Source organism: Mustelus asterias, chromosome 15 (assembly GCF_964213995.1).
Source record: "Mustelus asterias chromosome 15, sMusAst1.hap1.1, whole genome shotgun sequence".
Classification (NCBI taxonomy): domain Eukaryota; kingdom Metazoa; phylum Chordata; class Chondrichthyes; order Carcharhiniformes; family Triakidae; genus Mustelus; species Mustelus asterias.
Genome location: NC_135815.1, coordinates 85,725,417 through 85,738,905, shown reverse-complemented (window position 1 = coordinate 85,738,905; position 13,489 = coordinate 85,725,417). Strand labels below are relative to the sequence as shown.

Sequence of the window (13,489 nt, the reverse complement as noted above, 5' to 3'; positions counted from 1 at the left end):
AAATGTGCCATCAAACCCATTGGATGGCACAGTGGTTAGCACTGCTGCCTCAAAGCACCAGGGACCCGGGTTCAATTCCAGCCTTGGGTGACTGTCTATACGTTCTCCCCGTGTCTGCGTGGGTTTCCTCTGGGAGCTCTGGTTTCTTCTGACAGTCCAAATATACGCAGGTTAGATGGATTGGCTATGCTAAATTGCCCTTTGGTGTCAGGGGGACTAGCAGGGTAAATACATGGGTTATGGGGACAGGGCGGGAGGTGGGCCTGGGTAAGATGTTCTGTTGGAGAGTTGATGCAGACTTGATGGGCCGAACGACCTCCTTCTGCAATGGAGAGATTCTATGGAGCCTGCTAATTGCATTAAAATTAGTGTGTTTGAAATAATAATCGGGGCAGGTGGATCAAGTCAGGTGAATCCCAATTGCCTTGATGACTGTTGGGAATCCTGATATTTGATCGATGCCCCTTTCAGCGGGGCATCAGCCACAACTATCTGACGTGGCAGGAGAATTCTACCCGAAGAGTAGCAGCAAGCTGAAGCCCTGTTGTCTATGTGGCTGCCAAAAGTAATGGGCTCATAACTTTAGGATACATAGTGGTGTGATGACAGTGTGCTATGTATTTATGTTTAAGGGGACTGTTTTAAAGTTCAATTTTTTTTGCATGTAGTCGGTATATCTGGAAAGAATGCAGCTCAGATGCTGGGAGAGCAGGATAATTACTCATTTTAGCCATGTAGCGTTTACTTAGAAGAGAACTAATGGACTTTTGTTTTCAAAAAGAAAAGGTCCCCTGGGGTTTTTCATTAAAGGTATGGTAGATGGGTTCAGGATTGGCAAGGTCATGTGATAATGTGGTTAATGGGAGGAGCTAGGTTTGTAGCAGAGAAAAAAAAGTTTTCAGTTCTGTCTGGGATTTGTTTAAAGACAGAGGTCTGCAAGCTGCTCTCCACAAAATCTCTCTGAAAGCAAGAACGCCATTTACACTCATCATAGCAAGTGTATTTGTGGTTGCTAACTGTATTTAAAGTGGTTTTTGAGTCTGTAAGAAGAATGTTGCCTATTTGGAACAGAAACAGTGATAAGTGATGTTAGAAATTAGAAGTTTCTTTTCTTGTTTAAATATTGTCCAATGGGTCATAGTTAAGCTGATTCATTTGTTGGGAGTTACAGTGAAACGGTGTTATTATATAAAATTTGTTTTACTGTAAAATATTCCTAATTTGTCAGTGGAATTGTTCCTGGAGTGAAGCATCCCATCCTCACATTTATGCCGAAATGAAAAAAAATGTTGGGGTCTAGTCTGACTTCATTATACCTTGGGTTTCAGGTCCAGGGCCCTAACAGTGGCATGGTGAACTTTGGTAGCTGTGATATGCTGATATTGCTTCCTGTGAGGATGAAAATGAAAATAATTGGCGGGACTCTCCGGCCCCTCCAGCCATGTGTTTCCTGTTGGTGGGAGATAGTGCATTGTTTGCTAGCAGCAGGATTCTCTGGTCCCGCCACTGTCAATAGGAATTCCCATTGACATCACCCCACTCCGAAGGGAACTCGTGGGTGGGGGTGTGCTGTGGCGGGACTGGAGAATCCCGCCGGCATGAATTCCAGCCATAGAGTACAACATAGAAGCAGGCCATTCAGCCCAACAGGTCTGTGCTGGTGTTTATGCTCCATATGAATCTCCTCCACTCCTCACACTATCAGCATATCCTTATACTACTTTCTACCTCAAATATTTATCTAGATTCCCCTTAAATGCATTTGTGCAACTTGCCTCAACTGTTTCATGCGAGCAGTAAGTTCCACATTTGTACTGTTTAGTAAAGAAGTTTCTTTTGAGTTACCCGTTTGATTTATTGGTGACGTTCAGATACTTATGGCCCTGTTTTTGGTGGAAACATCTTTATGACTATCCTATTAAACATTTTCATCATTTTGAACTATCAGGTCACTGCTCAGCTTTTTCTTTTCAAGAGAAAATGACCCTAGCTCCTTCAACCTTTCCGATAAGTATGACTTCTCAGTTCTGGTATCAGCCATGTAAATCTTTTTGGCAACATCCCCATCCTTTTTATAAAATGGAGACCACACTGTGTTCCGAACCAATGGCAATAATTTCTCTTTATCCACCCTACAAGTTTCCCTCAATACAATTGTGTTCTGGTCTAACAAATTGGAATTCATTCTGGTGATTACATGCCACCTGCAAGTTTGCGAGAATCGTCTTGTGTTTTGGCACAGTCTTCTCCGTTAACCATACTGAATTTGGAACTATAAGCAAATTTTGAAATTGTTTTTCCAATCTCCAAGTCCAAATCATTCATGGAAATTGCGAACAGCTCTGGTTTTTCAAATTCAAGAATAGCTAAGTTCTGTATTTCCTGAAATGTTTAAAGTTGAGGGGCAATTTAATTGGTTTTCAAGATAATGAGGGGAATTTATACGGTAGATTAAGAGAAATTATTGCCATTGGTTCGGAAGTCTAGATCTAGGGGATATGATCTAAAAATTAGAGCTAGATCTTTCAGGACTGAAGTTAGAAAACACTTCTAAGAATAGTAAAAGCTTGGCACACCCTTCTGAAAACAACGTATGTTTGTATAGTGCCTTAGAGTAATGAAACATAGACACTTCAGAGGAGCATAATAAAACAAAATATGACACCAAGTCATATAAGGAGATATTAGATCAAATGACCAAAAAGTCAAATGATCAAAGAAATAGATTTCAAGCAATATCTTAATGGAGGAAAACAAAATAAGAGAGGTAGAGATGTGTAGGGAAGGTATGCCAGAGTTTAGGGCCTCGGCAACTGAAGGCATAGTTACCAATGGGGGAGCAATTAAAATCAAGGATTTTAATGGAGGAGACTACAGAGGTAAGGAGGAGCAAAGCCATGGAGGGATTTGAAAACAAGAATATGAATTTTAAAATCCAGACATTGTTTGACAGGGAACCAATGAACATCAGCAAACACTGGGTGATAGGTGAAAGGGACCTGGTGCAAGTTAACAAATTGGCAACTGAGGTTTGAATGACCCCAAGATTATGGAGAGTATAATGTGTGAGGCAAGCCAGGAGTGCATTGGATGAATCAATGTAGTATTAAGGTCCTTAGGGCTGAAATAGTCAGTGTGTGGGACTGGAGAAAAAGTATCGCCCACATGATGATGCAAGAGTCACATGACTAACAGTCTCATTTAGAATGTTCCGGGCTCAGACTGAGTAACACCGAGTTGAGATTTTCCGGTTTCACCCACCCCAGGACTGGAAATTCCTACTCGAGGTCAACGGGCTTTCACTGGTCCCTCAAATTATCTGGAAAATGTACGCCCTGGTCTTGCGCATCTGTAAATGGTTATGATCTTACAATAAACCTCTTATGATTTAGATATATCTTTGGCTCCACAACTTTTACACAGTCAAGCCCAATATACACAGTCAAGTCTAGAAAGCATGAATGAAGTCGTCCGAAGCAGAGGAGCTGAGGCTGGGACAAATTTGAATGATGTTATGGAGAAATAATGCAAATGTGAAATTAAATTGAAACATCAAAGTTGCAAACAGACTGTCTTGGTCTCAGACCGTTGCCAAAGCGAGGGATGGATTTGTTAGTTCGGTAATGGAGTTTGGAATGCAGATTGGAAACAATGACTTCAGTCTTCCCAATATTTAATTGGAGGAAATTTCTGTGGCAGCAGTGAGACAGAGCTGGCTGTCATAGGGATATCTGTGAAAGCTAACACCATGTTTTCAGATGATGTCACCAAGGTCAGCATGTAGATGAGAAATAGGAAAGGGCCAAGGATAGATCCTTGAGGGACACCAGAGTTAATAACACGGGAGCAGGAAAAGAAACCATTGTAAGCTTTATACTGGTTATTATTAAACGAAAGCAATCCCATTCAGCTGGACAACAGTGGAGGAGGATGGCATAGTCAGCCTTGTGAAAGGCTGCAGACAAGACGAGAAGGGAAAGTTTACTTTTGTCACAGTCACATAGGATGTCAATTGTGATTTTGATAAGAGCCGTTTCAATACTGTGGCAGAGGGTAGAAATTTGATTTGACTGTTTCAAATATGGAGTTCTGGGAAAGATTGGAACTAGATTTGAGAGGCAACAACACATCTGAGGACTTGAGGGGAAAAAAACATAGAACATAGAAAAAATACAGCACAAACAGGCCCTCAGTTCTGGTCGCCTCACTATAGGAAGGATGTGGAAAAGATTGAAAGGATGCAGAGGAGATTTACAAGGATGTTGCCTGGATTGAGTGGCATGCCTTATGAGGATAGGCTGAGGGAGCTCAGTCTTTTCTCCTTGGAGAGACGAAGGATGAGAGGAGACCTAATAGAGGTGTATAAGATGTTGAGAGGCATAGATCGGGTGGACTCTCAGAGGCTTTTTCCCAGGGTGGAAATGTCTGCTACGAGAGGGCACAGGTTTAAGGTGCTCGGGGGTAGGTACAGGGGAGATGTTAGGGGTAAGTTTTTCACACAGAAGGTGGTGGGCGAGTGGAATCGGCTGCCGTCAGTGGTGGTGGAGGCAAACTCAATAGGGTCTTTTAAGAGACTCCTGGATGAGTACATGGAGCTTAATAGGATGGAGGGTTATAGGTAGGTCTAGAAGGTAGGGATGTGTTCGGCACAACTTGTGGGCCGAAGGGCCTGTTTGTGCTGTAGTTTTTCTATGTTCTAAAGGGAACCGCACCTTTCCCACAGTAGTCTTTCAGCTATGCATTCACATTCCTGATCGATCTATCCCTAACACATTGCTCAGGTAGTAATTTTTAATTTCACAGTATCTGATATTCTCTTTGTAGGATCTTTACTCTTCCCATATCATGGTCCCAACAAGGACAGCTGAATACTCCCCCTGTCCAAGTTCTTCTCCATTAACTCAAAGGAATTCTCGACTCTTGCAAATGACTGACCCATCTCCAATCTCTTTCCCTCCAAAGGCCAGGAACTTCTCATCCTTGTTTTCAAATCCCTCTATGGCCTCACACCTCCCAAGCTCTGTAATCTCCTCCAGCCTCACTATCCTTATGAGATATCTGTACCCCTCTAATTCTGGATTCATGAGTATCCCAATTTCAATCGCACCACCATCAGTGGCTGTGCCTTCTGTTGCCTGGCTCTAAGCTCTAGCATTCCCTCCCTACACTTCTCTACCTTTCTACATCAATTTCCTCCTTTAAAACACTCCATAAAATGTCTCTCTTTGACCAAGCTTTCGGTCATCAGACCCAATACCTTCTAAGGTGGCTCAGTGTTATATTTTGTTTTGTAATGCTCATGTGAAGCAGTTAGCAATGCTTTACTACATTAAAGACACTATATCACTGCAAGTTGCGGCATCAGGTAATCAAAACATCCTCCTCTCAGTTGTGCTCAAAGAACCCTATCCGTACCCCTAATTATCAAATTCTCTCTATGTCTATAATCTTGCTATTCTACTCCAAGCTGCATCATTAAAATTCTAGTAATTCTCCCTGCAATCTTCATCTTTATTCTCAGGTACTAAAACAAAGGATCTGTAGGGTTTCCTCTATTTCTCCATGGCTCCCCCTACCCGGCTGATTGACTTTCACACTGTCCCCTTTCTGCACATTTCTCTTGAAGTGTGACTGCACACGTAAAAAAATTCCAGAAATTCCTACGCCTCCCTAACATGTTGGCGTGCCTCTAACTCACTCCAATTTAATGATTCTGACTCAGAGACATTTCCTGAGGATGTGGCAATCCAGGAGTCTCACTGCCCACATACAATGCCGCCCTGATGCACGAGTCACCTGCTTTATACATTAGTTGATAGAATAGCCAATCTCTCTGCCTGCCTGGAAAGATTGATGTGCTTTTGAGTTTGATGAACAGCTTCATTAACTCAAAGAAATCCATATCCATCCAAGAAATCCATTGCAGTAAACGGTACAGCTGTGTTACTGGTACGTCAGTTTGCAGATAGAACATAGAATAGTACAGCACAGGAACAGGCCCTTCAGCCCACGATGATGTGCTGAACATGATGCTAAATTAAACTAATCCCTTCTGCCTGCCCTTGGTCCACATCCCTCCATTCCTTGCATATCCATGTGCTTATCTAAAAGCCCCTTAAACACCTTCATCGTATCTGCCTGCACCACCACCCCTGGCAGCGCATTCCAGACACCTACCACACTCTGTGTAAAAAAACTTGCCCCTCACATCTCCTTTGAACTTTCCCCCTCTCATGTTAAGCGCATGCCCCTTAGTATTAGTTTCCACTGACTACATAATACCAGCTGCAAGCAGTCCAGCACTGGCGATTGCTGATCTTGGTGTAAGCCTTTTTCATCTTGTTTCACTTCAATCGTGAATTAGTGTATTTGGGAAGGATTTAGAAACCAAACTCCATTCTTAATTTGAGCTTGATTTGGTGCCAGCATTGGATCTTCAACTTTCACTTAGAAACACGATAATTTTCTGTCTTGTATATGCTATAAATGGCTAGCACGTGGTTCAAAATAACACCAACAACGCGGGTTCGACTCCTGTTCCAGCCAAGGTAGATTTGGGATCTACCTTCTTGTCCTGGCCCTGAAAGTGAAAGACAATGGTGAACCACCACTAAAAAAAAGAGTTCAGGAAGAAGCATCAACACACAATGATCCAAAGACCTTCCTTCGTGCACAGCACATATGAATGAATATGCTACAGCCAGCTTTCTGGTGATTTCTGCCAGAATTCCAAACCCTGCTTGCACATTCCAGACTGGTGGCATTCCCATAAGTTAGAAAATCAAGGGCTTGCTGCTGCTGACAAAGAATTAAGCAAAATATGGAACCAGGTCTTATCACAAATCAGGAGACGAAGAAATACTTTCTCAGTTTTGAGAAGAGAAACCGGGGAGGGTCAAGGACCACAGGTCTAAGGTTAAAAAGATTAATATATAAATCAAAAATTGTGATATGATAACACTAAGATATATGAAAATGTGCATTTTCAAAATCCACAGATTAAATGAGGAATGAAAGTCAAAGATAGAAATTCCATGGTTTTGACAACTTGCAAAAGGAGTTAGGGTGGCTAAGGAATCAAAGGAGGCGAAGTTCAAGGCAGTGATTGTAATAGTGTGCAATATCCCCAGAACACCAAGGCACTTATACAGATTAAGAATATCCCCAACAGGCCGTGAAAATAGCACGATCGAAGTGTTGGAAAGCTGAGTTCCCATGCCAAGGAGCCGAGTAACTGCAGAGCTGCTGCAAGTGTTCATATTAGAGATATGAATAACTTCCAAATACAAAATTATGCAAAGGGAGCAGCTCATTTTGCCAACAATACCTGACACACCTTAATTGTGATAAAATGGAGATTACTGAGGATTTTGTCATGCACTTCATCTCATCTTGGTTTAAATCCAGTGACAACACTGAAATTAAAGCTTCCTATGTCTGCTAGGTACCTCCATCCCTGTGATTAGGGGACTATAATATAAAACTGCCCCATAATGGTACCAGTTGCTCATTATGTTGAAGCAATTACAGGATGGGTGGTTAGAAAATGGAAAGTGGTCACATTGCTGTAACAGCAGCATTGTTATGACGCCCGGGCTAAAGCACTTGTTGAATTACAGTGGGAGAGACTTTAGAACTTTACTCTCTATCAAATGTATGCTGACTTTCCCTGACAATGTTTCATGTAACACGAACATCGGTATTATGTGCATGCAATTCAATGCTAAATTTGTATCGAACACAAGTAGATCACACTTGGAGTAGTGCATACAGTTCTAGCTGCCTTATTACATAAAAAAAGAGATATTGAAGAGGATGCAAAAAAGATTCACAAAGGCAATACCAGAAATATGAGGTTGTACCTATCAGAAAAGGATGAATGGCCCGAGTCTCTTCGAAAATGGAAGAATGAGAGATCTTTAAAATAATGAAAGGTTTTGATGAAGCAGAAGCGGACGAGTGGAGAAGAGTAAAATTAGAGGCCATTTATATCAGCCAAAATGTAAAGTCAAATAGGGAGCTCAGAAGAAACTTCTTTACAAGGATAGTGATGAGAATGTGCAAGACAGGGAGTAGTTAAGGCAAACAGCATAGATGCATTGAAGGGGAAGCTAAAGAAAAAGCTTCTAAGAAAGAAGGGGATAAAGGATTATGCTGGTAAGAGTTAGATGATGGAGGTTCAAGTGGCGAAAAAATGAAAGGGATGGATGGGCTGGACTGAATGACCTATTTCTAAGTTGTATATATTTTATTTATCCATTCTGGGACGTTTGTGTTGCTGACAAGCTTAGCATTTAATGCCCATGCGTAATTGCCCTTGAGTCACAGCAGTCCATGTGGTCTAGGTGTAAATTATATCCAATCAGGCCCAAGTTTGTCAACAGAAAATGCTTTCACTTAAAAAAGCCAGAAAAAAAAAAGTGAAAGGGTAATATCGCTAACAAACAATCTTGGATTTTTCTGGTCTGACAGTTGTTACAATGCTTTCAAATTGTTTTATTTTCTGACAAATCACAAATGTGAGTACAGTGCTGCAAAGACTACAAAATCCACTTCCTTAAATGCCCCTGTTCAATTTTATTTCCTTTGATGGTGCCTTCCATCTGAAGGTGCAGCAGTTTAGGAAAATGAGCTACTGTATAACTGGATTAGTACCTCTCTCAGATATGTGTTATCTTCTTTACTTTTTTTTTAAACAAGTAACTAAATAAATCATTCAATATATATTTTAATATGCAGATATAGTAAATGAAAGTGTCTCACCTGCTGGTACAGCAGTTGGTAAAGAAACATCAGAAATAAAAAAAATAAAAATCATGCAATAGCATGAAAAGTGTAAGTTACAAACATCTGCCTGGCAAAGACTGACTGCAATTGTGAACATGTTAATCTAATCTCCAGAACAGACAACCACTGCAGTATCTCCTGACCAAATTGCAGTTCCTTGTGAAATGTCCAATGCAAAGAAGCCCCCACGAGTGGCTCACTGCCATCATCGATAAATATCTTTCAACCATGCGTCATCATCATCTTCATGACCAGGCCCCGCAATCTCATTCCTTTTACTTGGAGCACTGCCTCGAGTCTTCAGGCCAAACTTCCGTTTCAATAAATGGAATTGATCCTTGACATAGTTATAAAAGTTGTATTCATATCGCATTCGTTGATACAGCACCTTCAGTGCTTCCGGGGAGGGTACTTGTTTCTTTACAGTAATCGTTCCATTTCCGAGTTTCCTATACTCTGCAAAGGAAATACAGTATTGTCAGTTCTTTAAAAAAAAACCCAAATATCAAATATGTCACAATAAACTATTTAAGTTTATTTATTAGTCACAAGGCTTACATTAACACTGCAATGAAATTACTGTGAAATTCCCCCAGTCGCCACACTCCGGCGTATGTTCGGGTCAATGCACCTAACCAGCACGTCTTTAAGACTACGGGAGAAAATCGGAGCACCCAGAGGAAACCCACGCAGAGACAGGGAGAACGTGCAGACTACACATAGACAGTGATCCAAAGCTGGGAATTGAACCCAGGTCCCTGGCACTGTGAGGCAGCAGTGCTAACCACTGTGCCGCCCGTATTTACTAAAAAATATTTTCTAAGCTGGAAATAAATTTTGTTTAAAAAAAATTCCCTAATGAACAAACTATTTGTTGCCAATTGAACTGAACTCGGATTTAAAAAAAATTAAATCAAAATAGATTTCAGAACAATTTTGGAAATCTTACCATAGTTGCATTTGCATGCACTATGGTAAAACAATCAGCCAAGACACAATAAACACTACAGAATACACACAAAGATAAAATAAGGTAAAAGAATAAGGGAGAATAGAGCAGTGGCAGTAAGGAAAGAGTTCAGCAGCAGGACTATGGAATGATAGTACTAGTGATAGCAAGGGTAGAGAGAACAGCAGTAAGGATGAGAAATATAGCAGATATAGAATAAAATGTACATTACAAGAGAGGTGTGTTTAAGGACGTTCGTAAAGAAGCAGAGGGAAGTTGAAAGGTTGCGGTTCAGGGAGAGAATTCAAGAGCTGAAGGCATGGTTGCCAATGGTGGGAAGAAGGGAGGGGGGTGAAATACAATAAGATTATATGGAAATGGGTCAGGAAACATGGAAACTTTGGAATAGTTTTTAGGGCTGGAAAAGGTTACAGACTAAGAGACCAGCAAGTGCCTAAACAAATCTGAAGATGAATGAGAATTTAAAATTTCATAGGACTAAGAGACATTGTAGATTAGGAGGACAATGGTGAGTGGAACTTGGAACAAAGCAGAATAGGGGCTGCAGAGTTTGGATAGGCTACAGAGGTTAAGCTAGGAGAACATTACAGTAATCAAATCAAATCTGAAGGTGCCAAAGGCACAGGTGAATGTTTCAGTGACAGGTGAGCTAAGATGGAAGTGGAGAAGGGCCATGTTACAGAAGTCGAAGTCAGCAGTCTTTGTCTTGGAGAGGATGAGGTTAAAAACTCAACTTAGGGTGAAAAAGGACACAAAGTAAACCAAAGGTCTGGATCAGTTACCAGGTACAGGAATGGAGTCAGCGCCAAGGGTACATAGCTTATGTTGGGGATTTAAGGCAGTGGTTTTAGTCCTCCTCATGTTTAGTGGGAGAAAGTTGTGAATCCTCCGAAACTGAATTTTGGAATAAGCAGCTTGACAGCACAGAGGCAATGGAGAGAGGCTGCAGTGAGATAGTAGAGGTATAGGAGTACTGTCATTATATACATGAAAGCTACCCTTGTGTCCAATAAGATGCATCCACAAAGGATAAAATGATGATGAAGCATATACAGAATAAATAGTGGCCAAGTTACTGGACTACAAATGTGGGTTAATAATCCAGGGTCCCAACATGGCCGTCGTGAATTTGAACTCAATTAAATAAATAATTCTGAAAAGAAAAACACACCAGTGATAGTGACCACGAAGCTATCGAATTGTTGACAAAACTCAACTGGTTCACTAATGACCTCGAGGGAAGGAAATCTGTATATCTGATCCAAGTATGACGTCAGCCTCCAGCAAAGTGGTTGACTCTTAAGTATTCTGAAACGGTCTAGCAAGCCACTTAAGATGTTTCAGCATCTACCTTGGCATCGGCTTTGAACACATCAAAGGCACTTTCAGCGGGGTTGATTCTTTAAAGCTCTCCAGAGAGTTATCCACATACTAGCCAAGCAGCAGCCTGGCAGTCATACTCAGCAAATCATACTTTTCAGCCAACATCAGACTCCTTCATTAGCATATCTGGATCCATCCTGCCCACAGACAGGGCAAATCCAGTAGAGGTGATGGTACAGCATTATATAATCAGGAGTGAGTCACTCAGAGTATTCAATATCCAGACCCCATGGCATCAGGGATAACATGAGCAAGAAAACCTGCTGCTGGTTACCACTCTCTCACCGCAGAACAAGCACTGAGGGCAGCAAGGACACAGACTGTACTCTGGGTGGATGACTTCAATGTCCATCACCAATAGTGGCTTGGTAGCACCACTATGACCTAACTGGCCAAGTCCTGACGATATGCAACAGGTGGTGAAAACCACAAGGGAAAAAAACTACTTGACATATCCTCATCAATCTACTTGTATCAGATGCATCTGTCCATGACAGTATTGGTATATATGATCACAGTCCTTACAGAGACAAAGTCTGATCTTTGCACTGAGGACATCCTTCAGCACACTGCATGGGACTACCACTGTGCTAAATGGACAGATTCAGAACAGAATTAACAGCTCAAATCCAACCTCATAGTTTTGCATCTCCCTCACTCTTCCATTACCATCAAGCCAATGACCAACCATGGTTTAATGTGAAGTGTAGAAGAGCATGCAAGGAGCATCAACTGGCACACCTGAAACTGAACTGCCAACCTGGTGAAGCTACAACATGGACTACATTAATGTTAAATGGTAGAAGCGGCATGCAATATAAAGCCATCCCACAGCCAAGGGATCAGATCAAAACTGCCCTCCTATGATGGGAGTAATCAATTAAACAACCAGGAGGAGAAAACTCCAAAACCATCTCCATCCTCATTGATGGTAGAGTCCTTCACGCAAGTGCAAAAGACAAGGCAGAAAGATTTACAACAAACTTTAAACAGAAGAGCCAAGTTGATGACTCAACTTAGCCTCTTCTTGAGGTCCTCATCATTGTAGATAATAGTTTTCAGCCAAGTCAATTAATTGGATTTGATATCAAGAAACAGCTGACTGCATTAAACACAGAAAAGGTTATGAGCTCGTTCAACATTCCAGCTGTAGTGAAGCGCTCTAAAACTAACCAATTCTTTAGCCAAGCTGCTCCAGTACAGCTATAATCAGTGGCGTCCACCTGCCAAAGTGGAAAATTGCTCAGGAATGTCCTATCAAGAAAAAGCAGGGCAAGTCAAATCAGCCCAAATACTGTCTCGCCAGCCTACTTTCAAGTGATGGAAGGGGCACTCACTCACCAATAACCTCCTCGCCAATGCTTCGTTTGGGCTCCGGATTGAGATTTTCCTACAGCCCTGAATCCAAACATGGTGAAAAGAGTTGAATTCTAGGGCTGAGGTATGAGTGACTGCCCCTGACATCAAGGCAGCATTTGACCAGGTCTGACACCATGGAGACCCAGTAAGATGGAAGTTAATGGGAATCAACTGTCCAATGGTAGGAGTCATACCGAGCATAAAGGAAGATGGTTGCAGTTGTTGGAATCCAATTACTTAAGTTATAGGACGTTGCTCGAAGGGGTCCTTGTACAGCATCCTTAAATCAACCATTTTCAACTATTCTATCAATGACTCCCTTTCCATCGTAAGGTCAGAAGTAGGAATGTTTGCTGATGATTGCAATGTATTCAGTTCCATTTGCAATTTCTCAGATAACGAACCAGTCAATGCCTACATGCAGCAAGACCTGGACAACATCCAAATGTGGGCTGCTAAGTGACAACCAACTTTTGCTAGGCAATGACCGTCTCCAACAAGAGGGTTTACCCAATCCCCTTGGCATTCAATGGCATTACCATTATTTAATACTCTACCAACAACGTCTTAGTGGTTACAACTGACAACAAGCTTAAATGGATCATCATTAGCTAGTTCAGTGTGGATACAAGAGCAGATCTTTTAGACCAATGATGGCCAGTGATGGTTTTTAGAACAATATGTTGAGGAACCAACCAGAGGACAGGCTACTCTAGACTGGGAATTTTCATTACGAAATTAATTAACAATCTTGGGGAAGAGCGACCATAATATGACAGAATTCTTCATTAAGATGGAGAATGAAGTAGTCAAATCTGAAACTAAGGTCCTGAATCTTAATAAAGGTAACTATTAGGATGTGAGTCACGAATTTGCAAGGATAGATTGGGGAACCTTATTAAAGGGATTGATGATGGATAGGAAATGGTTCACATTTAAAGAATGCGTGCATGAATTATAACAATCATTCATTCGTATCTGGCACAAAAA

The 13,489-nt window shown here is 41.4% G+C and overlaps 1 protein-coding gene across 3 annotated transcripts in view; it reads right to left on the bottom strand.

Annotated features, from left to right (window-relative positions):
• Positions 1–8,467: 8,467 nt before the first annotated feature.
• The window catches only part of usta (uronyl 2-sulfotransferase a), an 85,563-nt gene continuing 80,541 nt past the window's right edge, over positions 8,468–13,489 (bottom strand). For all 3 annotated transcript variants that reach the window (XM_078230245.1, XM_078230246.1, XM_078230247.1), the window contains exon 8: positions 8,468–9,243. In XM_078230245.1, coding sequence (XP_078086371.1) covers positions 8,993–9,243 — 251 coding nt within the window. In that variant the 3' untranslated portion in view covers positions 8,468–8,992. The remainder of the gene's footprint in view (positions 9,244–13,489) is intronic.